Source organism: Lasioglossum baleicum, chromosome 13, assembly GCF_051020765.1.
Source record: "Lasioglossum baleicum chromosome 13, iyLasBale1, whole genome shotgun sequence".
Taxonomy (NCBI): domain Eukaryota; kingdom Metazoa; phylum Arthropoda; class Insecta; order Hymenoptera; family Halictidae; genus Lasioglossum; species Lasioglossum baleicum.
In genome coordinates this window covers 5,977,294-6,002,407 of record NC_134941.1, presented here as the reverse complement: position 1 = coordinate 6,002,407, position 25,114 = coordinate 5,977,294, and the positions used below count along the sequence as shown (strand labels likewise).

Genomic DNA, 25,114 nt, shown 5'->3' with positions numbered 1-25,114 from the left:
GTTCATAAATTGATGCATTGCTGGCATCGAAATACTGCAGACATGTGCTGCTTACATTTCAGAATACATTCATTTTATTATTGATAAAGGCCTGCTTATTTATTTTACAATGTTAATGGCTTATTACGTAATAGGTTCTACTTATGCAGGGTGACTTTAAATTAAGGAAGAAAGTGGAGACCCTATATTTATACCATATTTTGTGTTTAAACTGCGTTCATAACATTGATGCATTGCTAGCATCGAAATACTGCAGACATGTGCTGCTTACATCTCAGAATACATTCATTTTATTATTGATAAAGGCCTGCTTATTTATTTTACAATGTTAATGGCTTATTACGTAATAGGTTCTACTTATGCAGGGTGACTTTAAATTAAGGAAGAAAGTGGAGACCCTATATTTATATAATATACCATATTTTGTGTTGAAACTGCGTTCATAAATTGATGCATTGCTAGCATCGAAATACTGCAGACATGTGCTGCTTACATTTTGGAATACATTCATTTGATTATGGATAAAGGCCTGCTTATTTATTTTACAATGTTAATGGCTTATTACGTAATAGGTTCTACATATGTAGGGTGACTTTAAATTAAGGAAGAAAGTTGGAGACCCCATATTTATATAATATACCATATTTTGTGTTGAAACTGCGTTCATAAATTGATGCATTGCTAGCATCCAAATACTGCAGACATGTGCTGCTTACATTTTAGAATACATTCATTTTATTATTGATAAATGCCTGCTTATTTATTTTACAATGTTAATGGCTTATTACGTAATAGGTTCTACATATGTAGGGTGACTTTAAATTAAGGAAGAAAGTTGGAGACCCCATATTTATATAATATACCATATTTTGTGTTGAAACTGCGTTCATAAATTGATGCATTGCTAGCATCGAAATACTGCAGACATGTGCTGCTTACATTTTGGAATACATTCATTTGATTATGGATAAAGGCCTGCTTATTTATTTTACAACGTTAATGGCTTATACATAATAGGTTCTACTTATGTATGATGACTTTAAATTAAGTAAGAAAGTGGAGACCCTATATTTACCATATGTATTTTGAATTGAATTCAACAAAATTAAAGTTGACGTATCTTTTAAATTCGTAATTTTTTGGCATACATAGGTTAATACTTTTTTTATAGAGAATGACGAGCTCCGCCGAATAGTGCATAAAAAAATGTATGTTTCTGTTTTAGAAAATGAAAGTGACCTTGAAATTTCCTAAACTCCCGTATTGCTTCGATTAATAAAGTCTTTTCATATTTTCAATATAATATGTACCTGTCTAATATAAACCTGTAGACTGTAATAGTATTTCAGTAACATAAAATTTGCATTCCGAAAACGGGGATTTCATTTTCAACGAGCTAATAGAACTGTGCGTTGGAAGGGTTCAGCCGTGCGCGAGAAGGTGTTGAAAAACACACGTCTGAAAAGTCGATTTATCGAAGGGTCTTTGACCGGGCGTCGTGCCGTGCTTCTTCGGGGATGCAAATCCCTTTTCCCGGAAGGAAGAGGCCCGTAATTGGGAGATGAACGTGTTACCTAGCCCCCCCGCGTCTGAAGATTGATGATCGCGCTCGAAGAAGAGACGAACATCGGGCGCTACCTTGAAACGATGAAGACTCGTCTCGCTCCGGTGAGACGCCTTCGGATCCAGTGAGAGAGAAAATTATCTAGCCGGCGCATCAGAACAGCACAGAGATAGAGCGAAGGGGGGAGTGAGGGAGGGTGAGAACCGTATTGGCCGTTCGACTGTGACACAGCCTTTATTTCGCGAACGCCCGATAATTCCCGCGTGGGAAAGCCGTTGAAGTGTCCGACGACAAATTATTGTTATTGCCGCGAGACATGGCTATCCCGAGGAAATCGTGTGTCGGATTACGTCGGCAAAGAAGCAGATAAGAACGCTTGCTACGTTCACCTTTAGCTCTGCCCGTTTCTAAACGTCGACGAAACTCGAATGAAACCTGACGGTTTGTCGTAACTGCACCTTCCCCAGGCCGTCCTGTACGACAAAATTCAGTGGCCGAGATAATCTCATTTTGAAAAGCTTCGAATTTATCCCCTCCTTTTTTATTTAACACTAGGAAATTAGAGACCCCGAACATTAGAAGTTAATAATTCGTATGAATCATTATATGCTTATATTTCTTTCTTGAATCTTTTAGTGACAAATTCGTGACATTTTTCTGATTAAGGCGAGCCCAAACACTGTACAATTTGGATTATATTTACCTGTTTAATTCACGATTTAGTAGAACCTCGATCGGTAAAGATTCAATCTAGCAATGCAGCTAGATAACTGTACCATTAGTTAAATACTCGTACTCCACTTGGAATAATCGAGTGTCTATTACATCGTGAATTAAACTAGTAGATATGCTCCAAATTGTACAGTGATTGGTGTCGTCTTAATCAGAAAAATGTCACGAATATAAGAGTTTCATAAACAAATAAGTAAGAAAAATTAAGTTGTGTTATTGTTTACTATCCTTTTCTACGTTCTAGCAGAAAGAGGTTAAGAAATAGTGACTGTACACGATACGAGTGACGCTTATGTCCCGAAGTGTTCACGTATGTCTGGTAATTACTGTGTTTACGTAGCAGATTTTGAGACACCCTGTAGGCGTTCGAGGGGGGGTTCGATTCGAACGCCAGATGAATTAACGAGACGGCGTTTCGATTAACGGTGGCAGACAAAGTAGACGATAGGATGCAGCCAGGAAAGGAACGAGAGGTCGGCTTGACTGACAGAAAACAATTCGTTCTTAGTAGAAGCTCCGAGATAATGAAACGAAAACAAGATTCCCTTCGTTAATCGAGTGTCCACAGGATAACCCTGCCCGCCGACTGAAACCGACCAATCCTATTTTACCCTCGTGACTATGGCGATGAATAAAACAGCGCAGCCTCGCCAAGGAAATCATACAGACGAGTTCTTAACTCCTTACCTCCTCTTTCTACTCTGTCTGTTCTGCAGCATTTCCCCCTATAACCTCCTTCATATCCACGGCATCTCCTACTTTCTCCTTGCCTCGTCGCGAGAATCCTCTGATCGCTGAAAGCCCCGAAGAGCTTCCACTTTCGCGGGAATACTTCTGATCGAGGGATGAGATCCGCGGGAAAGAGAGCAAAAAGAGAAACGGATACATGGGGACAGCGATGTCGACTCTCTTCAATTCTACAATTATCGATTCAACATCTTTTTTGCTGACCTGCTTCCCTTTGTTTCATTTTTCAACGCTCCATAGGTCCAGGTTTAAGAGAACTTTGCTCTTCCGGTGGGATGTTTTGATCCGAACATCCGTCAATGTTGCATCTATTTAGTATTGTAATTTTCTACCTGCGGATGCTACATTCAGTTCCAGATACTGTAGAATGATTGATCGCGTGAATTTCAGTGAATCAAATCCTGATGCGAGGGCGTCGTGCATTTGCTTCAGAAGTCGATCATTTTGAATTAATGCAGAAATTGATAAGAGATGATACGACATTCTATCTCGTAAATGATTATAATTTGGTAGAACAAGACCTTAGGGCGATTTTTAAGTAGCCATTTTCAAAGAAACACTTCAATCTTCGAATGCGTGACGGATTTAGGTGAAACAAATTGTACAGTGTCTTTTGAGAGCTGATTTCAAAGGAGGAACATTAATCCCACAATCTACGGTAGATTCAGACAATAAAGAGACTTTCCTACCGTCAGAGAGACGTTTTGAAAATTTTCAACTAGAAAACCTGTGCTCTCGAGCCTCCTGCTACATAATTGATATTTAAACTATCATAACTCCGTGTCAAGAAAAAATAGAGAGACTATCGAGGGGTCATTTTAAAGCAGAAGCTTCAGTCTTCAAATGTACGATGGATTCAATAAGATAAAAAATTTCTCGCTCTCGTAGAGAGAGAATACTTTAAAATCAGCCCAGGTGAATGATTGTACGATTTTTTTCTGACGGAGTTATAATAGTTTAAAGAGCAGAGATTTAAGTGTCTGGTGACTTGCGGACGGAGTTGTGTATTCCTGAAATCGACCGGTGTCGGGCGAAAACTAAAGTATCCCCCAGTTTTCCCCGACACTCGTTACTTTCTCTTTGCACTTCATATTCAGTTGGTCATTGAACGGCTGGGAAAGCTTTGCGCCTCACGGAATAGATAGTATCCGTCGACTGGGAAAAGGAATGGGCGACGCAGAAGACAGAGGAAAGGGAAACCGATGGAGTAAGGGCACGTTCCCCGGAAGTGGTGTTTCGAGAATGCTGTGAAAGTAGAAATAGCTGGCGCTAGGGTGGAGTAAAACAAAAGTCTCGTCTGGTTTATCAATCCGGGGCTGTGGATTCGCGGTGGTTTCGAACTGGTTTCAGGAAGAACCGGTTACGGATTAAAGGCTTGTATGTGCTTGAATGCGTGACAGTTTTAACGAATGACAGTGTGAGAATAAAATTAACGACAGTATCGCGATAATAATGATAATAATCTCACGTGACGGGGCGATGCCGTGATAACATACTTAACATGGTCGTTAACAGCGTTTTACAATGCGACGATCATCGTTTTGTGTTTCACGAGGAGAAAGTAAAAATTAATTGTGCATATGTCGTTAGTTAAAATTATGTGCATGACATTCAGAAAAGTTATAACTGCTCAGCTATTTCAATATAGCTCTTCATTCAGAACTTGTTGGCTTCAACCATTATATCCGCGTCACACGCTATAATATACTCTCTTAATTATAAATATTAATGACCATTTATTATATTACGAAAATATTCATTGATGGTGTATATTGATTTATATATTGATGTATACTTTCATCTATATTTCAATCTATATTTTCTGTTTGTATTATACAAATTACTTGAGAAATGTTTAAATTTGCATTTGATTTTTATACTTGTATAGCATCATTGAGAATGCACTCTGCACTATGCTCCACACTATCTAGATACAACCAGTACATAAATGGCGGAGATTTATGCAACTATAAATTTTGATCAATTCAGATACGATTGGCCTGGAATCAAAGAGAAAAATTAATCTCTGGACTATTGAAAATTTTCGGTATCCGATTGAATATGCTGCGAGTGTATAGAAATAAAGTAAAAACTCGTATGATTATGAGAGCCAACAGGGATTAATATATAAAAGTAGTTCAATTTACATATAGAAAAATTCATCTTTTAATATTGCCAAGCATTAAATGAATTGTATATTCCAGCGATTTCGTTCCATGGAAAATGTAATTTTATGGTCTTTCTCGTTATTGAAAGCCGACTAAAAGAATTAAATACAATGTGACAGTATTTTCATGAATGTAATGGAAATGTTTTACTATAGATAATCCGTTTTATTTGTATTTGTATGAAATACGTTACATTTTCCATTTCGGATCTTGTTGTCACTTTTATTAAAAAATCAGAAGCTTCGCAATACACAGTAAGTGTATAGAAATGATTGTCTTAATTTTTTCATCTGCCACACACTATTATGCATTATTTGAGTGTAATTAAAAATAAAGCGAAATTTTTATCTTTACTTTTAAACAAATTATAAAAATTGAGCTTTCTGTGCAGCAAAATAATTTAGTTACATACATAATCATGTAATATGATCAGAAATATAAGCAACTTGCTTAAAAATAAGAAAAATATGTGAAAGCTTTCTGTGTGATAATTTTTAATTGTTAAAAATAACTTGTTAAAAATAAGAAAAATATGTGAAAGCACAACTATACAGTAAATTAATCCGAAAACTGGTTTTAACGTATCCAGGATTACGGATAGAACGGCGTGCCTTCTTCGATACGGCATATCTCAAGCCAGATAAAGGTTGCCTTTGATATATTTGCAGAGCACTCTGCTTTCAAGAAATTTTTCAATTGTTCGATTGATGAAAATCAAGCTTTTATCTACCGATATCGCTTCGCGAGGACGTTCTCGTGTACGAGGAAAATTCGTAGAACATTCGTACAGGAAATATGGAAGAAAATAATGGTCTTGTAGGAAGGAAAATCTGTGGTAAATTGGAATCGAGCGATCAGCCCCGCCAACTCTCTCGAAACGACGACGTATACATGTATACATATAGAGATACATACATACAAACTATACTTCGACGCTGAGGAAATTGTCCTCAAACATGTTTCTCTTCTCCATGCCATGATACATTCAAATGAACTTTGTTAAATTTCAAGGAGAATATATTTTAAACATTGTTTTACATAATAAATGCTGTATCCAATCCATATTTAAGTATTCTGACTTGTGCATTAAAAATGACTAGATAAAATACTAAAACTGTAAAGGCATTAAAAGAATTAAAAATTTTTGCATTCTCCTCAACTTATTAAAATTGTTGAAAGAAGTAACGCAGTTTTAAATTTCATATTGTACAGAAAGCCGCACTCTAATTATATTAGCACACAGCTTTTGTACGTAACAAACTGTGTAATAAGTAGACTACGGATCTTAATACAAAATAAAAATTGTCTGCGTCAATTATACGAAAAGTTAATTACATAAAGACTGATATTTCTCCCCTTAATAATTTTAATAGGTTGTAAATAATAATATTAAATTCATTTAATGTTTTTTCTATTTTGTGTTGCACCAACTCATTTTTGTCATTACTTGTTGCTGTTGCATATTTAAATGGTTTTACACGAAAAATATGGAATTACGAATATAGTATACCTACACTAATGGAAGAATCGTTATAATATGGTTAAGTTTGTTTGGCCCGTGTACAACACAGTAATGTTTCTGTCATCTCTTAATTAGGAGGAATGAAGAATCATGACGAAGACTAGTTAGCATCAAACATACATGCTATCCATTTGAAATGTAGTAGAGTTCGTGAGATTAAAGAGATAAATTTCATCATATTACGTATTCCTAAGGAATCCCGAAATTTGGCACAATGTCCCTTCTAATCTCACGATTACAATTAAATTAGCTTCCATTAGAAAATTGTAGTAATGTATGCAGACGGCAATAGTCCTTAACGTGAGCCACCAGAATAATGGGTCTCCCCTCACTATACCTCTGTTTCTTCATACTTTGTATTCATAAGACGGTGCAATATGTATGAATGCGTATACAAATACTGTGGCACGTGCACAAGCATGGTCGCGGAAGGACCACCATAACGTACAGTTACGAAATACTGACCTCGTCTGGCGTGAATTTTCACTAAACACTGTCTTTCAAAGTTCCCATTTTTCACATGAAACTTATTAAAGTCAGTTTATTATTTATTAATTGACGGCTGATCTTTATGCAAAATAAATATGTTTTGCACTGATTGTGGGAAGCAGGAATAACATAAAAAATAATTTCATCCTTTAACAACTTTGTTACACTAAAAGCAACATTACAACATTCTTGAATTTTTAAAATCATTTACTGTTTTACATTTGACCCAACCAGTTTTTTCATAAATGCATAAAGTTCCGCATTCTATTTATTAGTAGTACATTTTACAAATTGAATCTGTTTTTCCAAAACATTATTTTGCGATTAAGAAAAATAACCTACACTGCGAAGTCAGGAGATATTTTATTATTAAAACATTTAACATATTTTTATTAAATATTACATCTCTGAACCCTCTAACTTTAGAACACCTTGTATAGATTATACGCGAAGGGAGTCGTTAGCTCGTCGATCACAAGTATTTGTCGTTAAATTTGACGACAAGTGTCTACCAGTTTAGGATCTAAGATCAAGTCGAAACAGCTTCACACTATAACCATTTATATCCAGCAGTCAAATTCATTTATGCGAAAGTGTTTGTACCTAGGTTTGATGGCAATCGCCCTATCAAAAACACCTATTAGACCCAGTTGTATCCAAGAGTCAAGCTCATGAGAAGTATTTGTGTTTGTAGACTGACAAGTCTATAGTAGTGCAGGATTAAAGATCAGGCCGAAGCAGCTTCGCATTATAAGGATCTACTTAGGCCTAGCAGTCAAATGTCCACTCCAAACTGTTTGTACTTCCATGGCAATCGCCAAACCCAAGACCCCCTTTAGGCAAAGTAGTACCCAAGAGTCACACGAGAGGTATTTCTGTTCAAGGTTGTAGAGTGTCAAGTGTGTTGCAGTACAGGCTCAAAGATCAAGCCGAGGGAGCTTCCTATTACAAGGATCCATATAGTCCTGTCAGTCACATTCGTTTATTCAAAGACGTGTCCTCAAGTTTCATGACAATAGCTAAACCCAAGACACCCTGTTAGGCCCAGTTGTACCGAAGAGTTAAGCTGATGATGAGTATTTGTGTGTTGAGTTTGTAGAGAGTATTTGTGTGTTGAGTTTGTAGAGCGTCAAGTGTGTAGTAGTGCAGGCTTAAAGATCACGCTGAGGGAGCTTCGTATTACAAGGATCCATATAGTCCCGTCAGTCAAATTCGTTTATACAAAGGTGTGTCCTTCAGTTTCATGACAATAGCTACATCCAAGACACCCTGTTAGGCCCAGTTGTACCAAAGAGTTAAGCTGATGAGGAGTATTTGTGTGTTGAGTTTGTAGAGTGTCAAGTGTGTAGCAGTGCAGGCTTAAAGATCACGCTGAGGGAGCTTCGTATTACAAGGATCCATATAGTCCCGTCAGTCAAATTCGTTTATACAAAGGTGTGTCCTTCAGTTTCATGACAATAGCTACATCCAAGACCCTCTGTCAGGCCCAGTTGTACCGAAGAGTTAAGCTGATGAGGAGTATTTGTGTGTTGAGTTTGTAGAGTGTCAAGTGTGGGGTGGTGCAGGCTCAAAGATCAAGCTGAAGGAGCTTCGTATTACAACGATCCATATAGTCCCGTCAGTCAAATTCGTTTATACAAAGGTGTGTCCTCAAGTTTCATGACAATAGCTAAACCCAAGACACCTTGTTAGGCCCAGTAGTATCAAAGAGTTAAGCCAGCGCTCGGAATTATTTCATCGCGGCGGCCGAGAGTCGAAGGCTACACCTCCACGACCCTACCGCGCGTCTCGCTGCCCGTACCGGCCCTAGTTCGGAGCTCCTCTGGCGCGTTCCATACTCGCTATTCGTGGCGCCTAGAAGAACTAGGGCCGCCACGGGGAGCGAGACGCGCGGTCGGGACGAGGAGGCGTACCTTCGATTCTCGGCCGCCGCGATGAAATAATTCCGAGCGCTGAGTTAAGCTGATGAGGAGTATTTGTGTTGAGTTTGTAGAGTGTTAAATGTGGGGCGGTGCAGGCTTAAAGATCGAGCTGAAGAAGCTTCGTATTACAAGGATCCATATAGTCCCGTCAGTTAAATTCGTTTATACAAAGGCGTGTCCTTCAGTTTCATGACAATAGCTACATCCAAGACCCTCTGTCAGGCCCAATTGTACCGAAGAGTTAAGCTGATGAGGAGTATTTGTGTGTTGAGTTTGTAGAGTGTCAAGTGTGGGGCGGTGCAGGCTCAAAGATCAAGCTGAGGGAGCTTCGTATTACAAGGATCCATATAGTCCCGTCAGTCAAATTTGTTTATACAAAGGTGTGTCCTCAAGTTTCATGATACTATCTAAACCAAAGACCCCCTGTTAGGCCCAGTTGTATCGAAGACTTAGGCTGATGAGAGCTATTTGTGTGTTGAGTTTGTAGAGTGTCAAGTGTGGGGCGGTGCAGGCTCAAAGATCAAGCTGAGGGAGCTTCGTATTACAAGGATCCATATAGTCCCGTCAGTCAAATTTGTTTATACAAAGGTGCGTCCTTAAGTTTCATGACAATAGCTAAACCCAACACCCCCTGTCAGGCCCAGTTGTACCGAAGAGATAAGCTGATGAGGAGTATTTGTGTGTTGAGTTTGTAGAGTGTCAAGTGTGGGCGGTGTAGGATCTAAGATCAGGGTGAGACAGGTTCGCCTCGTCTCACCCTGGACCCCATTTAGGCCCACGTTAGGTCCCGGCTAGAGGGCAGCTGTCGCAGCTGGACACGTGGTAGCCAAGTGACGATGGACAGGCAGGAAGGGTGTCCCGCGACAAAGACGAGGAACGTGGCGCCGTTTGTGGATCGCGTGAATCGCGGGAGGATGCAGTGATCGGTTGTGACCGACCAAGTGGATCGCGACGGGGAGGACGATGCATCACTCCGGAGGTCCTGGTTACGGGACCGGGCCCCAGGAGCGAGTGCACCAGGCGCCGCGAACTGGAGGCCAGCCTGACAAGTGTCCCTACGAGACCTACCAGGCGCAGATACCGGATTGCTGTGCAGCTGCCGCTGCGGTACAGGATCCGTATCCACGGCCACCGAGCGGATATGACGGCAGGTGCTACGATGAGTGTCATCGCAGGACTCCCTATCAGGAGGACACCTATTCCCAGGTACGTGACAAGACTCGACTATTTCCCAATTTTTCCGCTCCCGTTGTCCCCCCTCCCCCCACTCCCGTTCCTGAACGCGCCATATAGCCAGATCCAATTGCATACGTAGCATTGTTCCGCACTTTACCGAAGATTTATGGGAGTTCTTGTTTCCTCTGATGGGAACACCGCCATCGGCAGAAAGCGCAATGCCGAATCGAAATGGTCGACGTGATTACTTCGCCGGGTCGTTTGCATGCGTGCGATCGAGAGAGATTTGTCGAATTCACTTATTGATGATCAGCAGACTGCGGATCTTTATGCAAAATAAAACTTGTCTCTGTCAATTGCAAGAAAGGGGAGTTTCTTCATTGTTTCCATAAATACACAAAATCCGCGATCTAATGGTGAGTGGGCTTCGATTTAAATTCAATATTAATTTCTTGTGGGCGTCTCAAAAATAATTCAAGTTCGACATAATTTAAGTTGTATGTGTATAACAATATGGACTGCACTTTTCAGATTTTGAACAAATGAAATTCCCATAGAAATTGTTAAGAAAGTCTCTTTTATTTTTGGAGATGAATAGTATTTTCGAGAAGAAATTAAGGTATTCCGTTCCTAATTTCATTCAATTAAAGACAGCTACATTATTCTACACTGTGTGTTATCATTGATTAAATGATTTTCCAATGAACTTTCGATAAAATGTCTGCCTAAATCTTTTTAGTCTGTCTGACCATCGCCGACTCTTTCTACTTAGACTTCTACTAATCCGACAATATTGAGATAATTAGCCTCATTAAATTTGTCATTTCTCAACTATTAATTCCCATTAAACCATTATAGAAATTAAATAATATATCACGGCAATAAAGAGTAGTAGAGTGGAAGTGGCCGTAATATGATTGCAATGGTCAGACACACGAGAGAAATGGTATTCAAGCGCATCTGCAACTGATGTTTCCAAACTCGATTCACTAGAATGCTAAACTTTAATGTAACAATGGTGTTCTGTCTCGTGTCTTATTAGCGGTATGAACACGCATTCACTGTCACATTATTTAATTGTTACTTTGAACATACAGGAAAACAATGAATTATCTTTAAATTAACAATAAGAACTCCTCTCTTTTAGAGACAATAAAAATTTCTCTACCGTTTTAAAAGCTTCACGCAGTTGAAAGAAAATTAAGTGTTACATATTCGCATGTATTATAAAGATAATGAAATATGAAACTCATTAATCCAAATGGCACCATGTTAATGATACTATCGTTAAACGAGTGACCATAAAATATCTAGTTAAACGTGATAAATAAATTAAAGCTGTCTAATTAACAAATAACTAATTACTATATTAAATTTCCAGTACGTAAATTTTCCACTATTTAATTTAAATTTCTGACTCGGACACTTTCACCTACTATTATAAATACTATCTGACAGCACATAAATTATACCGACAGTAAAAACTCAAAGAGTGGAATGCAGATATTAAGAATTAAATTACCAGTTAAGATTTCAGCTCAATTAATTTTATTTCACGAAACAAATATACTAACACACGAAAGAGAGCAAAATTGTCTAAACTCTATTTTCCAGGTAACGTTAACGTCGCGTGCCTCGATTCAGGGGCTAATTAAATTTAATTACCGTCTGAGGTGCGTGTGCAGGTTTCTTTAATTGCTCAATAGAATAAAACGAGACCCCGCGTGCCCCAGCGTGCGCGAGCCCCTCGATCTCGATATTTATAATTATTGTTCATTGAAAATTAAATTTCATGTTCCCGCGAAAGGAGGAGGTTAATTAGTGCCGAGAAGGGAAACTTTAAGCTGCTGATGATTCAGCAGGAAACTTTGTTCGATAGTCTGACGCCAGCAATATGAGCCATTTCAGCTTAACTAATTCTAAGACCTCGTGTTACGCAGAGTTGCTGCAACATTAAAGACTTACATCGACCCCCAGGAACCGATTAGTATCCTTAAAACGCTTATAATTAGAGACATTAATTAAAGTTTCATATTTAATGTGGAACTGGCGCTGTTTAGTTCACATGCGCAGTTAATTAGCTACAATATTGTTATTACACGGGTGGATCCCGTTAACAGGAAATCTTCTTCTCCGGTAATTACGAGTCGCTTTTAAGAAAATAATTATAAATAACAAATGGCCGGTTCCAGAATTGTTATCCCAGTCGCAAATAAACAAGCCACAATATCATTCGGCTCACAGTAATGTGCACAATTAATATTGAACATTAAAGTATAAGACACTTTACACAGGGTCATCCGCTTTTAAATGGCCAAACGTTAACCAGCTGTAGAGGACCCCAAATGGAACAACTTTTACCCCTATCACATTTTTTTTTATCCGAAGGTCATACAAAAAAGTTTATTTAATAAAAAAGATGCCCCTACTTATTTTAAACTAAACAAAGGAAATACCATCAAGTTGCATGGACCACCCTGTATTTATTATATGTAATATAACATAAACCCAGCATTGTATATCGAAAATAAAAAACTGGAGACGTTCATGTCAAATTCGAATAAACAAATGATGTAAAACAATCTAAGACCGATTACTTGCTTTAATAATAGAATTGAATGGAGTTATAACAAAATACTAATACAATATTATCAACTGTGTATCTATAAAATTAATGATAAGTTTTGCTCTGCTCTCTTATTATTTAATTTATATAAAAATGGAATAGGCCTAATACGAAGGTAAAAAGTCATTAAAAGAATTTGAAGATGTTGTTATATTATTTACGACTTTTCAAAACGATTAAAAGAGAAAATACATTTTCATTGAACTTCGGTTTCCTACGATTGTGTCCGATAATTTTTATTTTGCATAAACAACTCTATTTGCAGAAATACTATTCATCAATTTAGTTCACTCTGGAGATGATGTACAAAATACAGGTTGTACAAATTTCCCACCTTTAAATATATGAACATGTTTTGTTTATGGTACAATGATTAGAAAGCTAGAAAAATCACGAGACACATGTGCACGGTGCATCGCGAGAACAACTGTTCCCTCTTATGCAGTGATACGATTAAATTGATCGAGTTTCTATTCATTCGATGCGTTCCTACCTTTCTCGATGTATATTGATAGAGTGCTATGTTGCAATTTTTCCATTCGGTTTGGACCGACTCTAGTGATGCGCGTAACTTTTAAACGAATCGATTACGAGGATACGTGCCAACTGATTTCCAAAATAACGCTTTGTTCGACAGTCTCTGCGCGAGCGGTCCGACTCCTCTTCGTGTCGATTTTTTTTCCCTCTCTATCTCTCTCTCTCTTCACGCGACCGCGATACGCTATCTCTCTTTCAATGAAACCTCGTTCCCTTTTGAAATTCCTGGTTATGCATGCGCGCGGCAGCCGAGTTTCTTTGATCCTCGTTTCAGCGGGCATTACTACTTGCACATATCGTTGCATCTAAAATTAACGATATACACGCGTTTCTTTACGTTCCTCAGTCCGGGAGGGAGAGGAATATTAACGTGGATGCATTTCGTAGAATACGTCATTGCCTTAAACTATTCCCGGATGTTGCGTGGTTTCGCTCCGCGCTCCTCGGCTTCTCTCGGTTTCCTTTGGGTATACTTCAAGTCGTCGCGCGCTTCCATTAAACTGATGGCAGCAACGAGCGAAACCGGCTTTGTGCGAATCCTCTCCCCCTCCCCCCCCCTGTCCCTCGATACGAACATTCGGAACTATCTGAAATTCTGGAAATATTGCACGTCATTGATAAATATCGTGCCGGGATCACTCCTCTACTTCATATCGAGCCGCGTGCCGACACAAACAGAGGAAAGTATTCGAATAACTGTGCACTCGTAGTCAAAATGAATGCGAATTGCACGCTCTATATGCAAATAAATATGCCGAAAATTTATGCCTGCCCCAGATGAAATATTTTACGCGCGAGCAAATTTTATTTTTCATCTCGCTTCGTGATATGACTCTTGCTTGTTTTTAGTAAGAGGAGACGAAACTAATGATTCGATACGCATTTTTCGATTCTGTATTCTTTATTGTAATTCATCCCACGATGCTTTCCCTTGAAAGAATAAATCTACGAAACGTTAACCTAATCAGTAGGGATGTTCGAGAACCCGAAATATCGGGTCGGGTCGGGAACACGAAATTTTTTCGGGATCGGGACGGGTACCCAAAAATTTCGAGATTCTCGAATTTATCGGGATTCCCGAAAAATTTCGAGAACCCAGTAATCATTTATATTCGGTTTAATGAATACATTCATAGTTTCGGATTTTTTATTCTAGATGTCTTATAAATTTTATTTTATAAATTGTTTCAGAAATTGAAAGAATGTTGTCCATCACGAATTCTTTTCAAGAATGTCTTATGTCATATTCTCGAAATTTTTGGGAACCCAATTCCTTCGGGAATCTCGTAATTTTCGGGAACCCGACTCGACCTCTTCTCGACTCGTCCCGACCATCGGGTTCCCGATATTTTGGGTTCTCGCACACCCCTACTAATCAGAGATGAATTTTTCAAAGTAGAAATATTTAATATTATCAATACTTCCACGTATTTTTTGTTTTTATTGTTGCAAGATTCTCTTCTTCCCACAGATTTTAATTCCCTTCTTAATCAGAGTAATTTTAATTCAAGGAACACGTAGCTAATTTTGAAACAAAATTACTATTTTGGTACTTACATTATCTTCCCCTTTGAAGAATTCACGACACGTTGGCTCTCGATCTCAGCTATCGATGGCTTCTTTTGCCTCAGGCTCTGCGACAGAAAGAACAAATTCATTAATTTCAATCGACCAAACGTCAAAGATTAAATCAGAAATAATTGGAAATAAATAATTCAAGCTGAATAAAAAATGAAAATTAATGTGATCCAAAATTAAGTAAACTTGATTTCAATACCACGATACTTAAATGCGAATGGTCGTCACGGCACAAGACTAAATTATTTCGAGGAGGCAATATGATTCGAGAATAAATTTAAATCAATGAAAAATAAATAATTCGCTTGAGCACAGTATTAATCTGATAAAATTTTAATAAAACTGATTTCTGTCAAATGATGCAACACAAAAATGGTACGTACCACGTAAAGGGTCCTTGTTTAGCGGCGTATACATTCTACGTCTCGGTGACAGGCGACGCGGTTGACAAGGTCATAGAAAAGCTCGAAGATAACACAACACACGCGCGTTCACTTTCATTTTTGAGATTACAATGAGCCGCGATCGGATCCTCAGGATCGCGGGTGTCGGAGTGGAGGCAAGTCCCCGATGATCGGCGATTGGCCCTGAATTTGGTCCGGCGTGGGCGGGGTGCGAGGGGGAAGCTCCCGGAATGAAGAACGCGGTTCCCTTCGATACAATACATAGAGCAAGGCTGCTTAAGTCGTACCCCTTCAGAAAAAAACCGTATAAAACAGGATTTATCAAATAAATAGAAATGAAATGTGTTATTCAAAACTTGTGTTAATATTGTTGTTATTTATTATAACGAAATTAGAAAATCTATACGCTCTTTCACGTAAAATAAACTAAATCTTTAAAAACTTACATCGGTACGACTAAAGTAACCGGTTTCCAAAGTCGTACCACCTATAGCCTAAGTCGTACCTAAGAATTCAATGAAGCAACGATAATAAATAATTAAAACGTATTTTTCATTAATCTGTTTACATGACACATAGGTATTCAGTTAGTACAAACATTAGCCAAGCATTGAATCATGTTTCCTCCCGATCTTCTCCACAAACAAAACAAAACCAATCGCTTTTCTTCTTTTTAATTTTTAATGCGAATTCCTTTTTATTAATTACTGCGTTTCTTTTATTTGCCGTATTTTTTATGTTTTCTTTATTCTGCGTTGACGTTATTTCGACTGACGAGGTAATACGACTTTGGAATCTCGTATGGATACGACTTAAGACACGGCACAAGTTAAATTTAAAAAGTAAACATAACCTAACTGAATAAAATTAATACGATTTCGTTTCGACCAAACGATTATGTGAATTCTACTGAATTTATATTTAATAAGGAACATAATTCTATCAATAATTTACTTGCAAGATTAACTACATACCAAACATATGCAGAAAATTATAAGAAAATTGAAATAAACTTACTTGATGACAGGATTTATAATGAGGCTGGTTTATGGCAAACAATAATACGTAAAGCAACTTGGTCGACTCGGATGTATATTTGGTTGCCGTTGTATGTGCTGTTGTCGCCGTATTTCGTTCAAAATTCAAGTGGTACCGACTTAAGCACTGGTACGACTTGAGCAACCTTACCCTATAACGATACACTTGTACACATTCTGCATCTCGATAACAAATTACCCGGTGACACGCTCACAGGGCTACACGGTCCCACTCGGAAATAACAAAACTCGCGTGTGTTCACTTTCACTCTCATTATACTAATGATACCGCGAGGGTCGCAGGTACGGCGCGGCGGTGGGGCAACTACCCTTGCGAATTTTTCATTGGTGGAGTGGAGCGAAAGACTCTCGGCGCGCGATTGTCCCCGAATTGGGACCGGAGCGGAGGGGAGGTTCGGCGATTGGCCCATTGTTCCGTCGATTAAATATGGCGTGGGCTTTGCACGCGATCGAGAACGCGGGTTCATACCTGCGTTGCATCAAAAAAATTCCCTTCGAGACAATACATACTATTGTCGATAGACAATATCAATAGACAGGGTGACCCGTGACGTCACGATTCGTACTGTAGGCGGCTTCTGCGTATGATTGGGAAATTCGCACGATTTTAAGAGAAATTTTCGAGTCGATTGTAAAAACACGTGGTAATATAATCTCGTTGGAATTTTGGGGCGCACAAGGGCTCAAATTATAAGTGGAGGATAGTACTTTACGATAGGTCAGAGGTGGAGAACCTTTTTATCATTAGAGACCACATTTAAATTAGGCAATAATAAAGGGGAGACCGCTAGAACTTTTTATATTTCACTGTTGGTATTTTTGAAATTGAAATGATTGAATGAACTGAAAATTTCATCGAGATCGTATGACACAGAAAAAAACGACACGCATCGAAAGATATATGATTGTATGGATTTTTTAAGCAGAAACTGATCAAAAGTCGTGTAAAACTACGATTTTTATGAAATTTTCAGCACGTGTGTAACTACCATAGATCTACAAAACATATATTTTAAATTTTCTTTAAGAGAGCCCAAATAAAAAGTTTTAAAAAATGCCTTTTTTATTTTTGAATGTAACCTCGAATGTAACCTTTTGAATGTAAATTACTATTATAATAATTTTTGGAAAATCGTTTTTGCATATCATTTCGTAAACCAATTCTTCTAGTTGATTATAAAAAATCAGGTCGATTGGTACAATTATAAAAAAGTTATTCTATTTTAAAAGGTGTACGAATACTTTTTACACTCATTGTATAATATAAAGATTCTCCCACAGATCCTTATTAATTAAAATCTAAATTAATTAATACAAGAGCTAGTTTTTATGAAGGTTCCCAACCTCTGCCATATGTGTACTTAGGTTAAAAAGGAAACACGAGAGCATATGGAAATAAATTAATTTATATAGACTAATAGATTAATTAGTTAATTAATCTATATAAATAAAAATGTAACTGTTCGTTTGTTCAAAATCTTAAATCTCCAAAAGTTCTTCACCGATTGCTTTGAAATTTTGACACAATGTTGCATTCGAATACGCGCGTGTTTTTATATAGTAATACCTAAGACTTAGCAACAGAGCAACGCGTGGCCGGATACAGCTAGTCGTAAATAAAAAGAAACGTACCACATATAAACGTAAATAGAAGCATTTAAATTGCTTCAATGTATCGAAGCATGTATAAATAACTCGGAAAGACTCGAAACTCGTTTTCTATCCTCCAAATTCTTACGTGTCTCCGACTATAGGCAGCGAAGCTAGTGCACAGACCCGTAGAATATGTATGAACGTTAACGTTCTTCAAACGTAACCGTCATTCATTCCGAGGCCGGGAGAATTAGTGTTGATATTACGTACCGCACAGATGTTCTCGATCTGCAAATTCTATCAGCCACGGCAGGAAATCTACACGTAAAATCCATCTGTTCTCGGAGGTGATAACAATTCACGTGGAACATCGTGGTTGGGGGCGGAAGGGGGGGGGGGGAATAGAAAGGCGATTGGGTACGTGGCCGTTACACACGCGCATTATGCATCGGAATTGCATCAGAAGCCTAGGTAACGCGAAACGACGGGACAGGTACTTCCATTTTCGGGATTATTGGCAAAGAATAACGTTGATTTATTTTCGACAGTAGCGTTGTTCCCGTCTCTGGCCGGCTTCTGTTTTATCCCTGGTTACCTTCACCCGTTCCTTCCTTCCTTTCTTTCTTTCTGTCTTTCTTTCTCTCATTCTCGGCCGCGCGCCCGCTGAATTCCTAAAATATGGCGAGGAAACGCGCGGGGGACGCGAAACTGGGCCAAATCGATACCGGCCAGATAGACGTACGGCAAAACTTCGAACTTAAAGCATGCATGCCGGCACGAATCAATTTTCGGACCAGCCTCTACCCCCGAAAACCCATAATGGCTACTGGGAGATTCAAGTCGGGCTGGAATTGCTCGAACCGAACTCGGTCGGACGGCAGGGAGAAACTCGCGATTCCTGATCGCAGTACTTCCCGCCAGATGAACGGGCCTCGATGGCCGGGTTTGAATTGCCTCCACCACGGCAGAGATATAGATAGTGTTATTACAGTTCGCCCGCGGTCATTATCGTTAATGACACATACTCGGCCGTTGCCTTTAGAGACGGCACTTTAACTGACGATTCGGTCGTGGAATACACTGGCGACCGAAAGTATTGCCACTGTACAACAGAGTGTTAAACAGTGCACAGCGGAGTATTTGGCCCGGAAAGTCGGAAAAAACTATTTTAACGTTATTCATGGTCTGTGCGATAGTGCTCTGTCCAGCTACTTGAAAAGCTTTTGCAGTGCAAGAATTTACACAATTTCCTTAGAACACTTGAAAATCGCTAATGAATGAACGCTGTTTCAGAGGCTGTTTAAGAACGCAAAGCGTGCGGTCAAATCTCTTGACTTTCGACGAAGTAGAGTACTTCACGGATGTACAAACTTACGCAGAAGTTGAAAACTGACTTTTTTCCGACTTTTCAGGCGAAATACCATACTGTGCAGTGGCCATATTTTTAGTAGCTCAAATATCGAAAATATTTGTGACATTCTTCAGGTTCTAAGAATGCGTGAAATATGCGTCAAATCTTGTAATCCAATTTTAAACTACTTCCCAATGAGCTGGAGACTTGAGACTTTAAACATAGCTCAGAAATGGATGAGACACACACAATGCAATATTAAAAGACAAATTTTTTAAAAAACTGTGAATTCAGGAGAAAAAGAAATTTTAATATTAACCGTCACATCTCGTCGCGCAACACTCGGTACATAGTACGTCCTCGCGTTCAGCGATCCCCACTCCGGGCGCCGGCGCTCCCTACTCCATTACGCGTTCCCACTCCGACTCATCCCCACCCCCAGGTATGGTGTTCCGTTCATTCAGTTCCATTACGGACAATTTCGGACTCCATCAATAGACGTCTCTCCGAGTCATCCCCTCATTCTATCTCGTGTATTTCCATATCTTACTATTTCATACCAGTATTATTATATCTTGCGTTCCATTTAAAAAAGACTAAAAAGTATAAAATAAAAAATATATAAAAAAACGTTTTAAAAGCCACGCTTATATTCAAATGCACTGAAAAGAAGAAAGTAATTTTTTTAGACATCAGTGACTATAAATAAAAGCGTGGAGCGTCCACGCAGATTACGTCGATATAGTTTAGCGCTCCACGCTTTTATTTACTGTCACTAATGTCTGAAAAAATTATTTTCTTCTTTTCAGTGCATTTTAATATAAGCGTAGTTTTTAAAAAGTTTTTCCTTATATATTTGTTTTAAATTATTTTGACGGCAAAATGACGGGGAAGGTGCTAAAAAATATATGATATATTAAAATTTAAACTCTAGTATATAATAGCCAATAATAGATATTTATATTGTATGTGAAAACCAATTATAATTACCATTCGCTGAAAGATGTTACAAATTGGAACGTCTCTAAAAGTATTTTTTCCTGGTCAAAAAACTCTTGAAATACAATTTTCTTTCTTTTAATCTCAACTGTACAAATATCCCTATACCGTGACTTTTAAGTGATTATGTTCCTGCATTAAAAAAGTATGCCCAAAGATTTTTCCTCGATAAAGCTCGGAAAATTAGAACGGAGAGGGGGTGAACTGTAACCGGAAGATGTTGGGAAAAATTGGAAAACTTTTCTACCCTCCGAAACAAGTGGAACTGTAACTCCAGTATATTTAAAAAACCAGTGAACCGTCACGCTCGAACAACTAACGCTTCCCATTATGTCGATGGATGATAGCTTCCGCGTACGATACTCGCGATTGTTCCCTTAGTCAGTGACTGGGAGCGAAACGCGATGCAGCCGCAGTCACACTGAACAACACTTGCACATGTTCGTGTCATGGAAATGCGTGTAATTCATCGTTCGGATGTAAACCACAAAAAAAAACTCGTCTGTGCAACGGAAACCCCAGAAAAAAAATAACACTCCAGTTCCCCCACCCACTATCTAAAGATCGCCATTACCATAAAGCTCGTCTGTCATGGACTCTATGCTTTATTGCACGCAGCTGAGCGCACTGCAATCTGAAAATTGAGTGAAATATTACGCAGCTCGTATTTCTACACAAGGCTGATCAAAGAATACGTCATACACCCCCACTCCATCCCCTCCATTCTCGTAAATCATATTTCGTCATAAAGTTTGGGAACACTGCGATTCACTGTACGAATTTATTGTCTTTTTCCTCAGTTGTACGCGCCTCGTACAACATCAGCTAATAGTTTTTGTTTAACCCGAGCCTCGTGTCAGTTTTATAACGTTTTTCACTGATTTTCGAAGATTAGTAAGATCTGCGTTTTGTTAATAATCTCTTTTCTGCCACAAACTAAGTCCGGAATAATTTTTATTCTTTTTCCAATTTTGCTTGGGAGTCAAAAACGCCTTTTCACCCCTACCAACCCCTACACTGTGATATTTCGACGTCCCTTTAATTTTCAACACGGACAAAAATTATTAAAATGGAGCAGTACAGAATAGGAACGTTTATTATATAATTTTTGTTTACCGGGAATTATTTTGATTCGTTTTCCAATTTTTCTTCAAACGAAAACACTAATGGTCTAATATTTTGAAATTTCTAAGATAAGAAAATGCTACATTTAATCCAGTTAGTGACTAGTAACAAATTTGGACAAATCCAACGTAATTGCGAATGGCTCTACTGAATTGATGCACCTTTAAATATGGGAAAGAATGTCTCTTTAACCCCATCTGCGTCGTGATTTTTCGAAGTCTTTTTGCGGCGGAAACTCGAGCATTCCCCGAGAAGATGTCTTACGGATAATGCCGAGCGTATTCCGTTGACCCACATCGTTCGAATTCTAATCAGGCCTTCCGTATGAGTAATCTGCTACCCTATAATTCTTCACGTTGAAAAGCTTCCGAACAGCGGTATATCGATTTTAATTTGAGGGGGTGGTTCCGTTTCGCGGATGATGGAATAATATCTTCGGGGGATGGGGGGAAACATTCGAGGGAAATCCATGGAAATTTCATAATGTTTCGTGCGCCTGTATTCCGCTGAGCTCACGCGGCACTCATTTATATAACGGTTTCACCTGCCCTATTAAATTTTAAACGGCTGCCAACAATTGTTTTTGATATATCGAGTGGGGGCCGCGGCGTTTGGCAAGTGATCGACGCGGATCTCCCGTGAATATTTTCCATTTGTCCAGATATACTGCGAGAAGAACTTTCGACTGGCACCTTCGCATCGTTTCTACCACGCTTATACATATTAGCTTTCCATGTCGTTGTTGTTGTATACGTCAAATCTTGTAATCGAATTTTAAGCCACTTCCCGATTAACTACAGACTTGAAACTTTAAACATAGCTCAGAACTGGATGACACAATGCAACATTAAAACACAAATTGTTTAAAAAACTGCGCGTCTAGGAGAAAAGAATATTTAAATATTAACCGTCACACCTCGCCGCGCGATGGTAGTACGTCATCGCGTTCAGCGATCCCCACTCCGCGCGCCAGAGCTCCCTACTCCACTACGTGTTCCCACTTCGCACCGAAGGAGCTCCGTGTGGATCATTCAGTTCCATTTCGTATAATTTCAGACTCTATCACATTCTATCTCGCGTATTTCCATATCTTACATTTCCATATCTTACTATTTCATACCACTATTACTATATCTTGCGTTCCATTTGAAAAAGACTAAAAAGTAGAAAATAAAAGAATATATTAAAAAAATCTTTTTAAAAACCACGCTTATATATTATATTAAAATGCACTAAAAAGGTGAAAATAATTGTTTTCCTGGTTCTCCCAAAAATTGAATATAAATTTAAATAAAATCATGACATTAGTAACTATAAAAATAAAAGCGTGGAGCTCTAAACTATATTGACGTAATCTTCGTGGGCGCTCCATGCTTTTAGTTTTATAGTCACTAATGTCATGATTTTATTTAAATTTATATTAAATTATTGGGAGAACCAGGAAAAAAATTGTTTTCTCCTTTTTAGTGCATTTTAATATAAGCGTGGTTTTTAAATGTTTTTTTTTTATATATTTTTACTTTCTTAAACTCATGTCGCCGTGATCCGAATTGATACAGCCTGCACGCGCGATTGTAAATGAAAACATTATTTTGCAGCTTAATATTGTTCGGCTAAGTAACGAGTACAATTGAGTGTAATACTATTCCAACGATATAATGTAATGCGAGTGAGTAACGGTTTAATTGGATTATCCAGTTAATTCGGTGGTACAAAGCTACATATGTTCTCATTTCGACGAAGTTCATGCGAACACAATATTTGCCGGTATTTTTTCTGGAATGTTCGCGCTATTTTCTGTTTTAGAAGATCGCTGGAGATTGAACTTTAGGTGCAACGTCCATGAAACGTGCACTTCTTCTTGAATACTACGTTTATTTTTTTATATATTTTTTCAAAAATAGACTGCGGATTTTATGCATTTATGACAAGTGGGCTTTAAAAGCATCGATATACATTATTCTCATCTCATTGAAATTATTAAAGGAAGAAATTAATTTTCATTTTACATAATGAACGTTTTCACAAAATGTTTGAAGCAAATTTAATCAAATTTCATTAGATATCTAACAAAATATATACATATCGTGATTAAATAAAAGCAAAACATGGTCCTTAAAACCTGTGATGATCCTCTCGAGCAAAGTTAACGTATAACAGTTAATTAATCTGGACGAAACGGAGATTCCAGAGCATTTTTAATTTATTAATAGGCAATTGTCGAGCCGCTGTAATTTTTAAAACGAAGAGATTGAAAGCCGCGTCTTCAGTCTAAAGGGAATATTTAATGTGCGGAGGGTGAATCTGTGAAGATGAAGCGTCTTCACAGTGTACCGTCCACAATCGCAACTTCCAAAAACAATAACGGTGTTTCAATTTCACAGTTAACAGATTAATGGAACAATAATAAAATATCTCTGCTGTGCTAACAAACTATGTAATATTAAACTTGTTAAATGTGATAATATGCAATTCTATTCTGATGAAAACCTAATAGAAATATAAAATAATCAAACAGAGGGCTGGAAAGCTAACATGTATCATAAGTAGACTTGCGGATCTTTATGCATTTATAGGAAAATCGAGTAGATGAAATTGAAAATTGCTGGAAACTTTTACAAATTCAAGATGTCGATATATGATTCCTCCTCTATTAAAATCATTACGGCAAGAAATAACATGAAATTTGGTTTTCATTTTTTGCAATCGATGCAGGCGATTTTTATTCTGCATAAAGATCCGCATTCTAATCATAAGGATTACTCTATTAAACTTCTTGATTTGAAAATTTGGTTCACTCGATATATCACAGAAAAAAATAAACTTTTTAACGGCTTATCTACCGGAAGCGACAGAAACAAAAGAGAGCTTAAAAATCTTCAGTTACACAATAATTCCAAACGCAGTTATTACATTACGTTACTGGGTGCCAGTTGTTTCACGATTGAGATTGCTAGTCCTGTTGAATTATCTATAGACTTAGCTATAGACTTTCAAAGAAATTTATGATAGAAATAATAATATAATAACTTATAAAATATATAGAAATATAAAAATAATAACAACTTATAGGATATAGAAATATAGAGATAATAACTTATAGAATATAGAAATATAGAAATAATAATAACTTGTAGAATATATTATAGAAATATAGAGATAATAACTTTTAGAATATAGAAATATACAAATAATAACTTATAGAATATATGAAATATAGAAATAATAACTTATAGAATATAGAAATAAAATATAGAAATATAAAAATAATAACAACTTATAGAATATAGAAATATAGAAATAATAATAACTTATAGAATATAGAAATACAGAAATAATAATAACCTATAGAATACAGAAATATAGAAATAATTATAACTTACCGCTGTAATAGATATCTAGAAACACTTATATGAAGGTTTCAAACTCCAACGTGAAAGTGTTGGTTTTTTTTATCTTTGTTCATTGCCAACTCCCTGTGCGAGGGGTTAAAACCGCATGATCTGTAAAAATATGAAAAATG

General features: G+C 37.7%; 2 protein-coding genes across 15 annotated transcripts in view; one reads left to right on the top strand and one right to left on the bottom strand.

Annotated features, from left to right (window-relative positions):
* The window catches only part of LOC143214797 (uncharacterized), a 308,560-nt gene that overhangs the window by 81,894 nt on the left and 201,552 nt on the right, over positions 1 to 25,114 (bottom strand). For 12 of the 13 annotated variants that reach the window (XR_013010224.1, XR_013010218.1, XR_013010216.1 and 9 more), the window contains 2 exons: positions 24,975 to 25,094; positions 15,041 to 15,117 (listed from right to left, as the gene is read on the bottom strand). Coding sequence is in view for 1 of the 13 variants with exons in the window: in XM_076436196.1 (XP_076292311.1) it covers positions 15,041 to 15,117 (77 nt within the window). In the remaining 12 variants the exon portion in view is untranslated. The remainder of the gene's footprint in view (positions 1 to 15,040; positions 15,118 to 24,974; positions 25,095 to 25,114) is intronic. The other variant, XM_076436196.1, reaches the window with a different exon arrangement.
* The window catches only part of LOC143214788 (dipeptidase 1), a 228,519-nt gene that overhangs the window by 37,406 nt on the left and 165,999 nt on the right, over positions 1 to 25,114 (top strand). For both annotated transcript variants that reach the window (XM_076436179.1, XM_076436180.1), the window contains exon 2: positions 9,918 to 10,350. In XM_076436179.1, coding sequence (XP_076292294.1) covers positions 10,108 to 10,350 — 243 coding nt within the window. In that variant the 5' untranslated portion in view covers positions 9,918 to 10,107. The remainder of the gene's footprint in view (positions 1 to 9,917; positions 10,351 to 25,114) is intronic.